Source organism: Scyliorhinus canicula, chromosome 4 (assembly GCF_902713615.1).
Source record: "Scyliorhinus canicula chromosome 4, sScyCan1.1, whole genome shotgun sequence".
NCBI lineage: Eukaryota > Metazoa > Chordata > Chondrichthyes > Carcharhiniformes > Scyliorhinidae > Scyliorhinus > Scyliorhinus canicula.
Window position 1 is genome coordinate 139,449,545 of NC_052149.1, and position 19,147 is coordinate 139,468,691.

At 43.7% G+C, this 19,147-nt stretch overlaps 1 protein-coding gene across 1 annotated transcript in view; it reads left to right on the forward strand.

Moving 5' to 3' along the window:
- Nucleotides 1–309: 309 nt before the first annotated feature.
- LOC119965044 (serine/threonine-protein phosphatase 2A 55 kDa regulatory subunit B beta isoform) overlaps nt 310–19,147 on the forward strand; it is a 756,912-nt gene continuing 738,074 nt past the window's right edge. The window contains exon 1 of the mRNA XM_038795265.1: nt 310–343. Within this exon, the coding sequence (XP_038651193.1) occupies nt 325–343 (19 nt within the window). The 5' untranslated portion in view covers nt 310–324. The remainder of the gene's footprint in view (nt 344–19,147) is intronic.

Genomic DNA, 19,147 nt, shown 5'->3' on the forward strand with positions numbered 1-19,147 from the left:
ACTCTTGAAAGGTCTGCATTTGGTCGATACGTTAGCAAACATGTCAAAGTAAGATCCTATCGGACTCAAATATTCAGATGTAAATATGAATGATAGTAAACAACCTAGCCCAACTCTGACTGTTATTATAGAGTAACTTGGCCAGAAAATTCTACGGTCTGCCTCTGCGTACATCAACACCAAAATCAGGAAGTTGCTGGCTGAGTTGCCCTGCCCCCCTGCAAGCTTTTTTCCAATGGTGCCCTGCGGAGAAGCACGGCGTTAAATCGGATGAAGGGTGTGAAGTCGCTGTACTTGCCCAGTCAAAGCAAGCCAGAAAAAGTTATGGGATGTGCATTCAAGTGTAAGTGAATTTTTAACAGCGTAACAAATCTCAATTACTGCCAAACAAGCTCTCTGACACTGATGTGTGTAGTTTATTCCTTCATCTTTAATTGTTGGGACTTTTTTAAAGCTAAAAATTAAAATACCTTTTTTAAAAATTCGTTCATGGGACGTGGGCGTCGCAGGCTGTGTCAGCATTTATTTATTTTCTTACATCTGTCTCTTCATTCCATCATTCTGACCCTCTCTTTATTGTGCTTTCTGTACGTGATTTTACATTGAATTACATATTCTAATTTGTTCTCCATGGTTAAGACTTTGTAGAGCATGTTTTTTTATTTATCCGCCCGGCTGGGAGAGGAATTGTGTTGCAAACATTGGTTGTGTTGCAAAGGCACGGGAAACCCAGATCCACAGGTCCATAACTTGACAGCAAGGACATGGTGATGTCTCCAATTGGTTCCCCTGCCAGATGCCAAACTGATTGACAGGTTTAGCTACCAATGAGGTGGGGAATTGGTCAGTGGAGGTCACAGGACAAGCTGTGCACGAGGGGAGAAAGGTAGTCAAGCTAATGGATGATTGACGGCCCCGGCCCCGCATACAAATGACTGGTCAATAAGGGGTCTGAACGTTGCTGGATCGGCTGCTAATTTTGAGGGAGGGGTCAGGGAGCTTCGAGGCCTCGGTGGGAGAACACAGTAACGGTAGCATTGTGGATAGCATAATCGCTTCACAGCTCCAGGGTCCCAGGTTCGATTCCGGCTTGGGTCACTGTCTGTGCGGAGTCTGCACATCCTCCCTGTGTGCGCGTGGGTTTCCTCCGGGTGCTCCGGTTTCCTCCCACAGTCCAAAGATGTGCAAGTTAGGTGGATTGGACATGATAAACTGCCTTTAGTGTCCAAAATTGCCCTTAGTGTTGGGTGGGGTTACTGGGTTATGGGGATAGGGTGGAGGTGTTAACCTTGGGTAGGGTGTTCTTTCCAGGAGCTGGTGCAAACTCGATGGGCTGAATGGCCTCCTTCTGCACTGTAAATTCTATGATCAAGTCTTACATGTTTGTTGGACTTTAACCTGGTGTTGTAAGACTTCTTACTGTGCTCACCCCAGTCCAACGCCGGCATCTCCACATCGGTGGGAGAGGTCAGAAGACTGGGCGGCGAAGTGGGAGTGTAAATTAAAGGCTTGGTAAGGGAGGTATAGGGGATGGTGGTTTTGGAGCCTGAGGGGGAATATTCAAGGGCTTCAGTGTCAGTGGCTTAAGAAGCCTCGTGTGGAAGGTCAATGGGCAGCTATGCTGGAGGTATGTATAGGTGGAAAGGCACTCGCCTCCTGTATCCATCCAGCTCTCGCATAGATGTAGCTGCCAGATTTCCCAAGGCTCAAGAAATGTGGCTGAGCAGAGTTAAAGTTGAAAAGCTGAATGACAAAGAGGTTTGCAGCCTCACTGTCATATTTAAAGTTGCAACCCGCCTCCTTAAAGTGGGTGGTCACCGACCCAATTTCCTACTCGTTAAAGGTGGAAGTGGGTGGATTGGAGGCGGATTTAGGAGCGTAAACTGATTTTTCGGAGTTTAAAGCTCCATCTGGCACAAAATGCCACTTATTTAAAAAACTCCCCCTGCATGTGTCAGTGAGGATTCTCCAATCAATTCTCTGGCTTTGTATGCATGCCATCTCCTGGACTGCATATTTCCACATCTGTAACTGCTGGACTTCGCCTTGTCTCAACTCATCTGCTGTTGATATCCTCATTCATCCTCTAAATTCAGCTACTCGCATGCAATGCTGGCTGGTTTCCTACATTCCACCTTCCATAAACTTATCCCAAACTCTGCTGCGTAATAATATTTTTTGTCACAAGTAGGCTTATATTAACACTGCAATTAAATTACTGTGAAAAGCCCCTAGTCGCCACATTCCAGCGCTTGTTCGGGTACACTGATGGAGAATTCAGAATTCTCAGCCGGTACGGGAACTGAACCCGCACTGCTGGCCTTGTTCTGCATTACAAACCAGCTATCTAGCCCACTGAGCTGTACCAGCCCTGCTTATGTCTTAACTCACAGCAAGTCCTGTTATTTTATCGCCCTTGTGCTTGTTGATCTACATTGGCTCCTGGTCAAGCAATGTCTTGATTTCATGATTCCCATCCTTGTGTTCAAATCCCTCCATGGCCTTGACCCTCCCGAGCTCTGTAATCTCCGACCCCAAAACTCTTGTAAGATACCAAAGCTCCTCTAATTTTGGCCTCTTGTGCATTTGCAATCAATTGCTGTACCATTGGAAACCATACCTTTCTTGCCTAGGCCCCAAAGCTCTTGAATTCCCTCTCTACACTTCTCCACCTTGCTTGCCTCCTTTAAGAGACTTTCTAAAACGTTCCTTTTTGACCAAGACCAAGCTTTTGGTCATCCTGTTTAGGATCCCTTTATACAGTTCAGCATTGTACATTGTTTTATAATGCTCCTGCAGAGCAGCTTTGGATAAGTGTTGCTAATTGGTTGAAGAGCCATGTTGTTACTTGCCCTATTCACACAGATTCCAGAGCTCTATATATAAACACCGTGCTGAACCGGATCTTTAATTAATGCAGTTGGCCCATGGAAAGTCTGTGACAGCTGTAACGTAATAAATAGTGAACTCTGCTTCTTTGCCACTGACCACAAAAATCTATGCCGTTGTAATTTATGTATCCATTAAACATTAGAAGATATTTGGTAATGGAAATAAAAATATAATACAGAAAAAAAATTATACAACCTACACTAAGGTGGGTTGTTTTCAGGTATTGGTCTATTTGAGTATCAAATACATCAAATATTCATCTATTCCTCCTCCTCATTTGTAGTTTGGGAAAAGTATCCAAAATTAATGTGTTATAAAGAGAGCAAAGTAAAATTATATTATTGAGACATATTTCCCACAGCCATTTTATCCTTGTCCAGTTTGACATTTTTAGAGATAGCAGTGAGCATCTCTCTGTACATTTTATTTTAAAACACTATACCGGATGAGGTCTTAGTCCCTCACAGCTTATTTAATAATGTCGAACTTCATTTACTTTAAACAGAAATATTGCACACCTTTAATCCTTTTTAGAATTAAGTACAAATTGCATTTTAAAAGGTAGTTGTGCCTTGTCATCAAGACCATGTTTATCTTTGTGTTATGTTTGTAATAATGATCAAAGTCTTGGAGTACTTCTTAACTTTATGGGGAACATTATCATTCAGATCTATTACAAACCCAGACCAGACCCCAGCATTTGTGAGGATACCGGAAGGAAACCCCAATATTTAATTTAATTTGTAAGACTGTGAGGAAAGGATACTTCACCCCAGGAGTGATTCCAGGCACAAATAGGGATATGGTATATTAAAACAAACTTTATTACTCAGACAGTATTACTAACTTTAACTTCATCAAGAAAATAGGTTACAATTACCAGTTAAACAATGCTTAACAATGACAATGAAACACTAATTCCTGACTGCTATCTTTTATCTCCACTCAAACAAAACCCATCTCAGGTTAAAATCCACATTTAAATACAGTTAGTCAACCCAGGGATACTTGCTGTGAAGAGATGTCTTGGATAAACCACTTTGAGAGAGACATCCTCCAGGAATCAGCTTGCAGGTTCTTGCTTGTGTCAAGCTACTATTTAATCTGCCAGCCTTTACAGAAACTGCTATTCTATTCACAGACAGATCTAAACTGAATTTCAAAACTGGAACTAAACAACGACTGCTTCAGGCCCTGGCTCCTCCCATTAACTACATAAACTAAACACAATGGGACTTCTAGTGACAGCCATGGAGTGAGTGGTCACTCATAGGGCAGTTTCGGCTTGAAATCTTGGCCATGGCACTTTTTACCCATTAGTGGTTAGTGGGGTAGTTTCAGCAGAAAAGTAGAGCGGAAGGTGTAGGAGAAGAGGTTCTCCCATGTATACTGGCTATCAGACCCGGCATAAAATAGTTAAGACTTGGCTAAGGAGTTGGAGGAGACCTGCGATGCAGCACCAATTTCGAGAAGCCGAGAGGAGGGGAGTTGCCATGGGTGGTGATTGTGCAGTTGCACAAGTCTGTGGACAAGGAGAAGATCCTGAGGCCAGGGTGAAGCGAGTCTGTGAATGGGAGGGTTTACCAGGATATTGGTGCAGAGCTGGCAAAGCATGTGGGATTCAGCAAGGCCAAGGAAGTGTTGTACAGATGGAAGATTCATTTTCGGGTGTTGTACCCGACCAGACTTTGGATAAGGTTTGACGGCTGGGAATACTATTTTGAGACGCCAGAGGACGCAAATGACATTATAAGGGACCATAAGTTGGGTGAGAACTGAGGGGCGGTGTTACAGCTGGATGTTAAGTTGGATGTTACGGCTGTTTGTGTTGCCAAGAAGGGGGGGGGGGGGGGGGGGGGCGTTTAGAAGTTCTAAGTTTATAAGGGGCGATTGGTCCCCCTCTCCATGTTTTGTTTTTGGGAGGAGGTTATTTGTGAATTTGGGTGTTTTTTTTCATGTAAGGGAATGGTGCTTGATGGGGCCAAATGTGTGGCATTGATGGTTTGGAGCAACTGCTGCTCGCTGACGATTTGAGGGAGGGCAGGGTTGGAGATATGGTCGGGTGAGCAGGGCAAGGCACAGGTGGTGAGCATAAAGCAAAAATTGGAGGAGGAGTTGGGGAGGGAAATAGGTTGGGGGCTATGGTGTGAGGCGATGCGGCGGGTGATCTCAACCTCCTCCTGCATGAGAGTGAACTTGATTCAGTTCAAGGTAATGCATAGGATACACATGACTCGAGTGAGGATGAGGGGGTTCTTCCAGGGGAAGACCAATGGGTGTGAACTGTGGGCAGGGGCCGGCGAATCATGCTCCCATGTTCTGGGGTTGTGAGAAGCTGGAGAGCTATTGGGAAGCAGTGTTTGGGACGCTATTTAACGGAGTGGGGGTGAAGGTCAAGTCTGGCCCTATGCTGGCCATCTTTGGGGCACCTGTACAGCTTTCTCCAGTTGGAGAAGATTAAGTTTGAGTTGAGGAGGTGTAGGAGGGAGTTGAGGTCAGAGGAGGTGTAGTGGAGGCTGCTCATGATGTTTTTTGAGGAGTTGTTTGTCGCAGGGGAGGGACTAAAAAAAGGGGGAAAATTGCACAAGCCAGGATTGTGATTTGATGGACTGTATATTTTGTTGATGTTACGTATGTTTGGAACAAAATACCTGTTTTAATGCGGGATCAGTTCCAGTCCACGGGCTCCAGAGTCCCAACACAAGTGAATTCACTAGTTATTTATATATTTTCCTGAGATCTTTGATCCTTCATTGCTCCAATGACCCAAAGGCACCAGATTTGTAAGGAAAACACTTTAAAAAAAACTTTATTTATAACAAGAAGAGAGATAAACATGTAATGGCAATAATAGAACAATGGCCTGCTAATCTAATTATTCCCCTAACCCCATCCCACCTTCCACCCATACACACACACGTACAATACAGACACACATACAGTAGGTGGAGGGAAGAATCAAATTAACAGATTAATCTAGGAATGAGTGATGAATATCTTTGTTGCTGAGGTTGTGCTCGTAGGTGGAGATCCTCTCAGAATATGAGGTGTTCAGAGCCATCAGTCGGTCTGAATTCTTTAGTATCTGCCTTCAAGTCGACCTCGTGAGTTGCAAGAATTCATCTGGAGAGTCACATTCACTTGTAAAGGCATCCACCAGATTGACTCGCAATCTCACGGAGTTAATATTAGCATTCTCTACCTGAGAGTTTACAGCAGGTTCACTGTCCACTCTGCCTTTCAACTGCTTGTCTGGTCTGTGTGCAGAATTTCTGGCTGTGGTATAAATCGAGAGCGAAGGGTTCTCGGTTCAGGTCCATTTGAGGTTCTCAGGAGAGAGATATCAGAATGTGCTTTTCCCATCCTTTCAGACAGAATATTAAACTTTCACAGGCAGTCTTTCAATCAGAAGTTACCTTCACAGGCCAGGCTGGAGAGGATGTTAATCGCCAGCTTTAGCTGATACAACTTGCTCTCTCCAAGGTTTAAACAAAACTGGATTGAAATGGAGACTGCTCTCCTTCCAGAACATTCTGAACTCTCTACCAATCAACATCGAGAATTGGATAAATCCTGGAATTCCAGAAGAGCTGATTGGCTGCTTGCTAAATCCATCAAAATGACAATCCGGGACCCTGCCACATAGCACACTGGATTGAGAGGAGTGCCTGGGCTATTTGAAATGACACAATAGACCAGCATTGGTTTCAGTTTAAAGCCAAAGTCTGCAGTATTGTAGCAGCCAGCAAGACGGGAATTAAAAAGGGAAAGAAATGAAAAAATGAAAAATGAAAATCGCTTATTGTCACGAGTAGGCTCCAATGAAGTTACTGTGAAAAGCCCCTAGTCGCCACATTCCGGCGCCTGTCCGGGGAGGCTGGTACGGGAATGGGAAAAGAAGAGTCAGACAAGGATTTAAAGAATGTTCCTTATAAATTATCTACTCCCCAGGGAACCCCTTTGTATAAACAAAATTCCATTAGCCCAATTTAAAAAAAGAATTAGAATACCCAATTCATTTTTTTCCAATTAAGGGGCAATTTAGTAGCGTCGCCATTCCACCGAGCATGCACATCTTTAGGGATGTGGGAGCGAAACCCACGCAAACACTAGGAGAATGTACAAACACCACATGGATAGCGACCCAGAGCCGGGATCGAACCTGGGACCTTGGCGCCGTGAGGCCACAGTGCTAACCCACTGCGCCACCATGCTGCCAGCCCAACTTTTATGATGCTTTAGTTGTACCTCTGTCTCCAAAAACCCTTTTAAACTGGGATTTTCAAAAACATGACTGCAGTAGTCACACACTAATCCAGGATTTTAACTCGTACTGCACAACTATATATAATACAATATATCTGAAATTCATACATTCATCACAACGCTGTCCTAATTTGTTGCTCAACCAACATCACTACATGCATTTTCCAGAAGAGATCACCACACAGTGATCAAGAGTGTAAAATTTAGGTCATTTGTATTCCCGGCCCTCGCATGTAGGAAACTGAAGGCCAATAGTATCTCTCGGACTGCCACCTTGGCTTCAGTGAGCTAATGTGACATAGATAAGGGAACAAATCCTTGTCCTAAGTTATATGAAGATGATTTTTTTTGGATATCTTGCTGGCGACATCACATTTTATGAATTTCCACGCCCCTAGCAGGTAACATAATAGGATTCACACCCAGAATGGTTAACTTTGTATAAATACATTTTAATATACTTACTGAGCCCTCCATCACATGATTCCCTTGCTCACTGAATAGTAGTACCTCTCTGATGTGGCATACAATACGTTTTGAAAAATGAGAATAAATTAAGGGGATTCCTCGGGATCGTTGTATAGCCCTTTGGAGTGCCCCTTGGGATAAGTGCCAGAGTGGATCCTCTGGGGAGGCTCATTGGGGGCAGGCAAGGTTAGTGGTAGTTTGCTGGGGGGGAGGAGGCACCTGATGCGATGTTTGTCGGGGGGGGGGGGGGGGGGGGGGGGAGGGGGAGGAGAGCCCCTGATGTTGAGGGGGAGGGGGAGAGAAGTGAGAGCCCTAATGCTGATGGTGGTGAGGAGGGTGGGGGCAGGGGGAGGATGGGAATTCACGATGCTGATCAAAACCTGGACTGAAAATCTTGGCTGTGCAGTGGAGTGCTACACTCCAGGTTTCAGTCAGAGCCTGACACGATGGGAAAATTCCATTCTGTGGGTGAAAAGAATAGAAGTGGATTTTTGACACATATATTTGAAAAGATGTGAAGGGAAAAATACAATGTAGGTTAAATTCGTATGGGCAGGATTTTTCGGATGACGGTGTTTTTCATTCCACCGTCTAATCATGAGTGCGGGGAAAACATCCCCATCAACACTGTCGGCCCCACAGCCAACTGAGCGTGAATTTCCTTCAGAGAGCTGCCGGCCAATCTGATTGCCTGGCAGCTCTCTCGTCCCTACAGCAGCAGAAGCTGCAATGGACAGGAGTGTGAATTAAGGCAGTCCCTGGAGCCTACGTGCAGGGAAATGAAAATCGCTTATTGTCACGAGTAGGCTTCAATGAAGTTACTGTGAAAAGCCCCTAGTCGCCACATTCCGGCGCCTGTTCGGGGAGGCTGATACGGGAATCGAACCGTGCTGCTGGCCTGCCTTGGTCTGCTTTCAAAGCCAGCGATTAGCCCTGTGAGCTAAACAGCCCCTGCTGGGAAGAGTTGGTTTTGGGGGTCTCAGGGTGGGGAGTATAGTGGAGGCCTTGGGGATGGACAGTGGGGATTGGGGTGTTGAGGGAGAGGCAGGGCGGCAAGGGAGATCCTGCAGTTACCATACCTTAGAGTGCCCAAAGTTTTCTTTGAAAATATTTTTATTTAAGTTTTTGACATTTTAACATTTTAAACAGACAACATAGCAAAGAAAAAAACAACACAACCCCCTCCCAAGTCACCCCCGCCCCCCGCAAAGAAAATTTCCTTCTCCATATACAAAAACTCCATTAGTCCCCCGGCCACACTGAGGCACAGGGTGGAGAAACCGACCTCCACCCCAACAGGACTCGCCAACGAGCGATCAGCGAGGCAAAGGCTAATGCATCTCGCACCACAACCCCTCCTCCGGTGCCATCCCCAGCTCCTCCTCCCACTTGGCCTTAACCCACTTCAGAGAAGCCATAGCCTCCTCCAAAATCCTCCTATAGATCGTCGAGATGACCCTCCAATCCAGCCCATCACCAACAGCAACCCCTCCAACAACAAGGAGGGTGGTGCCACCAGAATAGTCAGAAAGATCTTTTTTGTGAAATCCTGCAACTGCATATACCTGAAAATCTCCCCTGCAGGATCCCAAACCTCTCCCGCAACTCCTTCAAACTCGCAAACCACCATTCTAGAAATAGGTCCTTCATTTCCATTATCCCTCACTCCTCCCATCCCCGAAACCTAGCATCCATCCTCGCTGGCCCAAACCCATGGTTCCCTCGAATCAGCATTAACTTCGATCCCATCCGTAACCTAAAGCGCTGCTGCAATTGCCTCTATATTTTCAACGTCACCACCACTATTGGACACCCCGAATATTTCCCTGGGGCAAATGCAAGCCTTAAAAAGCCCCAAATCTCCTAAGAAGTCCCATTGTATCCCCCACTGAAGAGCCCGGGTTGGAGATATACATCATCAGCATACAGTGACATTCCATGCACAAGCAGTCCCCTCCTCCCCCATCCTCACTATTCCCCTCCAAGAGCTCTGTCGGCAGTGCAAACAGGAAGTGGGTACATGGGGCACCCCTGCCTCATTCCCCTATGTAACTGAAAATGCCCTGAATTCACCTCATTCGTGTGCACACTCGCCTTTGGTTCCAAATACAGCAATTAACCCACGCCACAAACTTGGTCCCAATCCCAAATCTCTCCAACACCACAAATAAATAGTTGCACTCCACATGATCAAATGCCTTCTCTGCATTCAGTGCCACCACCACCTCAGGTTCCCTCCCTTCTGCTGGAGAAAGCACCAAATTGAACAGATGCCGCACGTTCGATAACAACTCCCTGTCCTTTACGAACCCCATCTGATCCTCCCCAATCGGGGCACTGCTCCAACCTAAGTGCTAGCACCGTCGCCAAAATCTTGGCATCCACTTTCAGCTGAGACATTGGCCTCGATGGCCCTCATTCCACTGGGTCCTTATCCTTTTTTAGCAGGCAATGAAATGGATACCTGTCCCATTGTCTCTGGCAGTGCCCACTTAGCCACCGCATCCTCAGACATCTCCACCAAACATGGCACCAGCTTATCCAAAAACTTTTTATAAAACTTAATCGGGAAAAGATTCAGCCCCAGTGTCTTGCCCGTCTGATTCCTCCCTACCGCCACCCACACCTCTTCCATCCCCACTGGCTCTTTCAACCCTGCCCTCTCTGGCTTTGGGACACTCTAACCTCCCCAAAAAGAAACTCATTCAAGACTAGCTCATCCTCCGGAGACTCCAACCTATACAACTTTTTATAAAACTCCTTGAATGACTTGTTCTCTTGCTCCAGTGCCACCACCAATTCCCGTCCCATCCCGAACCCGAACAATCTCCCTTGCAGCTACCTACTGGCGGAGCTGGCCCACCAGCAAGTGGCTGGCCTTCTCCCCATATTCGTACATAGCCACATTCGCCTGCCTCAATTGTCAAACTGCCTTTCCTGTAAACAGAAGGTCAAACCTTATCTGTAATGACTGTAATCTGTAATGGTGTAACCTCACCAGAAGATCCAGAGTAGGATCCTCCACATACTTTCCATCCACATCTATAATTTCCTCTACCAGCCGCTGCCCCTTCTTTCTTGCCTCCGGTCCACTGAGCCTTAAACGAGATGGGAGCACCCAAAGTTACAAGGAGTTACTAGGCGGCTTCTAATGGAGGCACCCACCTCTTCCACACCACCACCATCACCCCCCCCCCCCCCCCCCCCCCCCCCCCCCCCCCCCCCGCCTCCTCGATTTATGTTCAGGCTTCCCCATTCATGAAAATTCCTCACATCAGACTAAAAATTGCGGCTTGGAAGGAAACAGCCCTTAAGTGGTCAATAATTGGTCACTCAAGGGCCTGAATTGGACAAAGGCAGACAACCTATCCGAGGTGTTGCCTGCCCCAGTGTAGAATTCCATAGAGGCTAGGGCAATCGGAAACCCATCTGAGAAGTTTTACGTTCATCCCTCACCCCCACCCTCACTCCCAAAGCCCAATTCGCGGAGAGTGTAACATTCAGGTCTATGTTATATTTCCTACATTTTAATTTTGGTAGATTTGTACCTTACTGACCTAAGATACATCCTTGGTAGTTTCATATAGTCACAGAATTTAGGTTAAAATATTTTAGCACTTCCACTGATTCCTTACTGATCTCAAGGCATTCTCACTCACCATCATGCTGGCTTCAACTAAGTTGTCAACAGATGCTGGTCACTTCTTTGTTGTGTGGGAGGAAAATTGAAGAGTGAGTCAGGATAAGCCAACCGCACACATCTTGTGGCAACAGGATCAGAGAGAACCACAGGAGCTAGAGGCCAGAAGGGAGGCCGTCTGCTCCCTACTTGTCACTCAATGAATAGGCAATAGTGTGTTGGATTGTAGGGGAAGGGGGGGTTGAAGAAACTAATTGATGCTTCTGAAGTCCATCCTTTGCTGAAGTCAACAAAATAAATGCAAAACCTACCAGTTAACATAATTGCAAAGCACCATACAACATATACTTAAAGTGAGTATTTAAAGGACTTCACAAATAACAAAGCAATAAAAAGAAGCTTGCATATACAGTGTTACTATAGTTGGCAGTTAGAACAGACCAACCTCATACAACAATAGAGCACAAGATCATAAGAATATTTTTAGACCAGGCAATGAGCCTGTAAAATATATAATGTTAGCTTCTTATTTAAAAACCATCAGTGTCATCACATCATGACCTATTTGGAAAAATTTACAAAAGAAATACAATGTATCTCATAATTCTGGTTGTCCTCAATGACTCTGATGACTAAGTGAGCACCGAGTTAACCCAGACAGATCAAGATAACCCTAGTTTCAATCCCTAAACTTTGCTGACCTAACTCTTAGCCAGGTGGCGAAAGCATGGCTTGGATTCCAACTCCTGATTGCTATCTCAGAATCCGTGCTTTAAGGAAGACTGGAACCAAGCTCAGTTCTGATAGCCTAACTGCATAAGCCTAACTGCATAAGCCATAGAAATGCTTATGCCATTAGAGCAGGTCAGAGGCTGGGTATATTGTGACAGACCTCCTGAATCCCAAAAGCCTTTCCAACATCTTCAAGACACAAGTTGGGAAAGTGATGGAATATTCTCCACTTGCCCAGATGGGTGCAACTCCAGTAATACCCCAGAAGCTTAACTCCAGGCAGGATAAAGGAGCCTGCATGTTCAGTACCCCATCCACAACCTGAAATATTTTCACCCTCCATCTACAAGATACCCTGCAGCAACTCATCAAGTCGTCTTTGACAGGATCTCCCAAACCTAGGACCATATAAGGAAGTAGACAGGTGAGAAAACTACTCCCTCCCAATTTCCCATCCAAGTCACGCAACATTCTGACTTGGGAACATGTCACCATTTCTTCATCACTGGTGGGTCAAAATGCCATAAAGCCCTACATCATACAGACTGCAATGGTTCAAGAAGGCAGCTCATCACTACCTTCTCAAGAATAGAACATAGAACATAGAACAGTACAGCACAGAACAGGCCCTTCGGCCCTCGATGTTGTGCCGAGCAATGATCACCCTACTCAAATCCAAGTATCCACCCTTTACCCGTAACCCAACAACTCCCCCCCTTAACCTTGCTATTAGGACACTATGGGCAATTTAGCATGGCCAATCCACCTAACCCGCACATCTTTGGACTGTGGGAGGAAACCGGAGCACCCGGAGGAAACCCACGCACACACGGGGAGGACGTGCAGACTCCACACAGACAGTGACCCAGCCGGGAATCGAACCTGGGACCCTGGAGCTGTGAAGCATTGATGCTAACCACCATGCTACCATGCTGCCCTAATAATTAGGGTTGGCCAAAAAATTCTGGCTTTGCCAATGATGCCCACTAAAAAATCCACACGTTTGAATAGCCTGGCGATGCTCACTGCAAGGGTCACATGTGGAAGACAGTCATTTGATTATGGGATTATATGAGGAACAGTAACCCAATCCCAACAAGAAGACCATCTGCGGGAGAAACTAAGTGGGAGAAGAATAATAATCAAACATCTTTTTGTAATACTGAATTCTGGAATTAAGTTATTTATCCAGGATAGTATAGTTCAGTTAGCTGGGTTCACCACACAGATGCTAGGCTAAGGTAAAAGATATTCAATTCTGTCACGCTGCTCCAAGAATGAGCTGGTAAGTGTGTCTGTCCAGTACACAGGAAAACATGAGCCTTTATTTACCGTCACACTCCTTAAGTAAGGAAGTGGTGCAATTGAGTTAATGATTGGGGATAGGACGATATGACTGAGAGTCAAGCAAGTAAGGGAATCCGAGCTGCAGTGTTGGAGGAGACTTGGCCTTTGCCCATGTCTAACAGATGAGGTTCTTGCTGCCTATGTGGATAAGGGCAACGCTTGCATGGTGGGTAAGCAAACTGACCCATGACACTGTGCTAAAGGAGAATATTCAACTAGGGAAATAATAACAGAATGTGGTGATGGAAGAAGACAATGTTGTGAGATGAATAGATACTATTGTCTGCAGCTGCGACTGAAAACTCCAAAGGTTTTGTTGTCTGCCTGATGCCAATGTTTCGGAAATGTCATTATGGCTGCAGAAGAACTTGGAATGGGAGAGAGTTTGAGGCACTAGCATCTAAATTAAAGCACAGTGCCTCACAGTTAATAATATCTGGATTGTTCCTTGAGCCATGTGTAATTGGCACATGAACAAATAGATTTAAAGATTAAATATGGAACTGAGGTAATGGTGTGGGAAGTAATGGTTTCACTTAATAGGTCACTGGAATGATGCATGGGGAAGAGGGAACTCCTCCACTTAAACTAATCTGGGACCAGTATCCTGGTAGTAGAGAGGGCTTGATCTAATGAGGGTGGGATTTGCAGGAAATAGTAAATTCCAAAGCTGTAAGTGAATTGTCAAAGCTGTAAAGCAGAGTAGCAATTTGGGTAAAATCAAGCAGTGTATCAGGAAGGGACAGCCTAACAAAGGTATTAGCACATTACTGACTGGAGTGGCACAAGGGAAAAATAGAAAACGCATTAAACCTAAATTTACTGCATTTTCATGTGTGAAGCATTCACAACGAAATAGATGAATTATAGCACAAATGGAAATGAATGGGTTTGATCTAATAGCCAGAATGACCAATATTTCTGCATTTGTGACTTTTAGAACAGAGAGGCAAAACAGAGAAGAGAGGGGTTTGGGTAGTCCTGAGAATAAACGATGTGACAAAGACAGTATAGAGAAAAGATCAGTTTTAAAATCAGGATGTAGAATCAGTTTGGGTAGATTTAAGAAATAACAAGGTGTTCAGTAGTTTGTATGTCCCTAACAGCAGTTGTCGTGCTAGGCAGAGTATAAATCAGTAAATTAGAATGCAAGCGACAAGCATAATGGAGTAATCATGCAGGACTTGAATTTCTGTATAGACTGAGCAACCCAAATTTGCAGTAATAGAGTGGAGGACAAGTCAATGGAATGTGCAAGGTAGTTTAAAAAAAAATCAGTATCAATATGTTGAGAATCCAATGAGAGAACAAGCTATTTTTGATGCAGTATTGCGGAATAAGAAAGATGTAATTAATAGCCTTGTAGTGAAGTCTGTCAGGAAAAATAACCATAAAATAATTGTATTTTACATTGAGTTTGAAAGTGGTTTAGTTAATTCAGAAACTAAGGTGTTGCATCTGAACAAAACAAGCTACATAGGTATGGGGAGCGAGTTGGCTGAAACAGATTGTCAAACATTTAAATAATTTTTTCCTATTTTGCAGCAAATATACAATAATAAAAACTCTATGTATGTTATGATCTTCACAGGGATCAATAACCCAAAGCAATCAAATATATTGAACAACCCCAAATGAAGAAATTACTGGACAAGATTTCACTTTTTATAACTTTTACTTTAACACGAATAGGAAGCAACATCAAGTAAATGCAACCGGTTAAAATCCCCTGAATTTCCAAGATTAACAGAAAGAATTGCCAACAGGATTTCACATTTACGACTTTTACTATAACAAACTAAAATCAACATAAACTAAACATTGCTTAATACGTATCTAATACACCAAGCTACTGAAAGGTAATTTCCATTAATTAATTAATACAATCAAAATATTTTGTGCCATTTTTGTATTGCAGCCTTGAAGATTCAGTCCCACTTTCTTCCCAGCTTTTCAGTAGGCTCCCTCTCCCTGCCATACCAGGTTAAGTCTTCAAGTATATTTTGAAAGCCATTTCACTCAGTCTTCTGAGTATCTTAAAACTATCTTACAGCAGTAAGGCCCACTCTGGCTGATTCTTTAGACCTTAAATTTTCACTAGTCCCATCTCTTCAAACAGAGAATCAGTTCTCCTTGGCATTTGGCTTGATGACTAACACATAACAATTTTCCCCTCTTATCTGTCTGCTAAAGAGCTTCCATACATTAATTTCCTTCCTGTTTGTAATGTTTCCATGTCAACAGTTCCAATCACATGATCCAGTATTTTTAATTAGCCAAAAATTATAACCATTTCCATAATCAATTGATACAGATTCATAAAAGTCCGTTTCAAACATTTTAATAACAATTAATGATTCCCCAAACATTTTAAAGTAATGACAATTTTTTCTTACTGCTGCTGCTTCTGGGTCAAAGGCTATCTGTCACATTATTGTTTCTGAGTCAAAGGATGAGGGAATTTCAAAGTAGGGGCAAAAGATTTTCCAAAAAGAGAAGGACACCTCAGGAATGAACGTATTTTTAGAATTTGGCAAAGAGTAACCAAGAAACTTATTTAAAAGAAAAGAGTAAACTAGGAAGAGCTACAAAATAAACTTTCTATATTTCTGAAGGTATGTACCTGGAAGAGGTTTGTAAATGTAAGGCTTATTAGAGACAGACATGGGAGAAATTAGAATGGGGAATAAGGAAATGGCAGAGTCATAAAATTAATATAATGTACATGTCTTCAAGGTGGACAACAAAAAACAAAATCTGGAAATAGAGTGAAACTAAAGAACTTAAATAAATTGGTATTTGTAAAGAAATAATACTGGAGAAAATGATGGTACTGGAAGTTAATAAATAGCTTTGACTTGATGGCCTTCGTACCATTAAAGAGATAGCTGCATTGTGGGTGCATTGGTTCTGATCGTCCAGAATTCCTGAGATTCTAGAGCAGTCCCCATGGGTTAGAAAAGATGTAAACCCATTTTATGAGAAATGATTGAGAGAGAAAGTGGAAATGATCAGCCAGTGAGCCTGACATCTGTAGTAGGGAGTTATTAAAATGTATTATTAGGAAAATGGCAGTACAACACTTAGAAATCATAATATGATTAGGTAGAGTCAACACATATTTATGAAAGAAAATACTGTTCAACAAATCTGTTGAGCTCAAAGAGCAGGACATTTAAGGAAGAACCAGTCAATTTTCAAAAAAGCATTTGGTAAAGTGCCACATAAGAGATTAATATACAAAATCAGGGTTTTTGATGTTGTCCAGCAGGAAGCTAGATGATGAAAGGTAGAGCCATGACCAATCTTTACACATTTTTACAAACATTTATTTTCAGAATTATACATTACAAGCATATACCTCCGAACACTAACAACCGGAGTTTCAGATTGTATCTATTCTTAGGGATTCAAATGAATTACTGGTTAATGCCACCAGATGCATACAATCAAATATAGTTAATATTTTATTTATGGTAATATACCAACACAGATTAAGGATTAGTTAATGAGTAGTAAACAGAGAGTAGGAATAAACAGATCATTTTTGGTTGGCTGGCTATAAGTAATGGAGTACTTAAGAATCAATGCTTGGGTCTCAGCTATTTACAGTGCCTGTGAACTTAAATGGCAGGGGGGAAAGGGAAAATGCTTGAAAATCTCAGCAGGTCTGGCAGCATCTGTAGGGAGAGAAAAGAGCTAACGTTTCGAGTCCGATGACTCTTTGTCAAAGACTGAATGTAAAGTATCCATGTTTGCTGAGGATTCAAAGTTAGATAGAAAAGCAAGTTGTAAGAAGGATGCAAAGAGACTGCAAAGCAATATTGACAAGTTGAGTAAGTAGGCAAGAACATGGCTGATGTAATAGGGTTTTAAAGTGATCTTGAGTGTCCTTATACACAAATCAGCAAGTTAGATACAGCAAGCAATTAGGAAGGCAGATATGTTAATGTTTATTCCCAAGGGATTGGGGTAAACGCATGATGAAGTCTTACTACCATCATACACTTTCCTGCCTACCCCTCCACCCCTCCACAAACCACCTCCCCTTGACTCTTGGCTCCCTTCTAGATCAAAATATCTGTTGAACTCAGCCTTGATATATTCAATGACTCGCCCTCCACTGGTCCCTGGGGTACAGAATTACAAACATTAATGACCCTCTGAGAGAGGAAATTCGTCCTCAACTCCATCTTAAATGGGAACCCTTATTTTTAAACAGTGTTCCAAGTCTAGATTCCCCCATGAGAGGAAACACCCTCTCAGCATCCACCTCCTCCAGTCCTCTCAGTATCTGAATTATTTCATTAAGATAATTTCCAAAGTCCAATGCATATAGGCCCAACCTGCCTGACTTTTCCTTATAAAAGAACCATTTCATCTGAAGAATCAACCAAGTGAACCTTCTCTGAATTGTTTACAATAGAAGTATCCTTAAAAAAGGCAGCAAAATACTCAATATTCTAGATGTGGTCTCATCAATGTGAGTTGTGTGGCGCCCCACTGGTTACAGCTTGCCAACCTGAAAATGAACCATTTATCACTCCTTTCTGTTTCCTGTTCGATAGCCAATCCCATGGTCATTGGGAAACTGCTGTTCAAAGCACTTATTCTCTTAGAGAGTGCTTTCACAGCTTGACAAATTATTGCCATTGTCTTGTAAGGCCCGCCTTCTCAACTTTGCCCCTCGCCTGAGGTGTGGTGATCCTCAGGTTAAATCACCACCAGTTAGCTGACCTCCTCAAAGGGAAAAGCAGCCTGTGGTCATCTGGGACTATGGAGACTTCACCTTACTTTTACCTTATGTCACCTGTCTAACACTGTACTTGTCTTCAGCTGCTCTTCCTTGCTGCCAGTCTTCAACTATCAGCTCCTGCTTTTTATCTTTTCTGAGGGTACTGCAAGAGTGTACCCATGCTTGGCTCATGAACTGGATCAATTAACCCATAGATCAATCATTCACAAAAGCACAGGTTATTTTATTCCCCCTTTGTTTTTTATTGTTTGAATGCAATTGAATAACAATAGTGTTGCCTTCAATTCTGCTGCTTAAACTCATTTCCCACCTCCAAGGTATCTAAGGACTTTATTGCTTAATTATGTGCAATTGATCTTAGGGTTAACAGTTTTACAGGAATGGTATACTCCTATGTTTTACTGATCACATTAACAGTCTCTCGGTAACTGAATAGTTTGGTGGCTACCGCTCAAGGAGGATTTTTTCGATCTTTTCCTACCTGAAAGGTGTGGTCTTTGAGGGCAAAAGGTGCAGGAGTGCCCAGGGATGGTAATACTTCTCTGGTGTGGCTGGTGCTTGGATCAGCGGACGAGGAGCGCCACGAGAACGAAAGAGCAGTTGGAGCAGGAGAGGTTTTGTTGTGAGCCACAGGAAAAGATGGCAAAGGGCAAGGGGGGGGGGGGGGGGGCGTGCTGCCCGTCCAGTGGCCGACAGAGAAGCTGGTGGAGTTCATGAATAGTAAGCTCCAGTAGAAGATGAAAGATGCCCTGAAGAACTTGACCAAGGTGGTTAAGCTGATGAGATCTGGGATTGAGCGAGTGGAGCAGAGGTTGGAGTCCCAGTGCTGGGCGATTCAGAAAGTGGAGGAGGCAGTAGAATTGGAAGGGATCTGGGAAAGCCTGAAGAGGCTGAGGTAAAAGGTGGAGAACCGCTCCAGGAGGCAAAATATGAGGATTGTTGGGATGCCTGCAGGCATTGAAGTGCGGAAACAGCTGTGTATGTGGTGAGCATGCTGGAGAGATTGATGGGGGAGGGGGCCTTTGATCGGCCTCTCGAGGTGGACC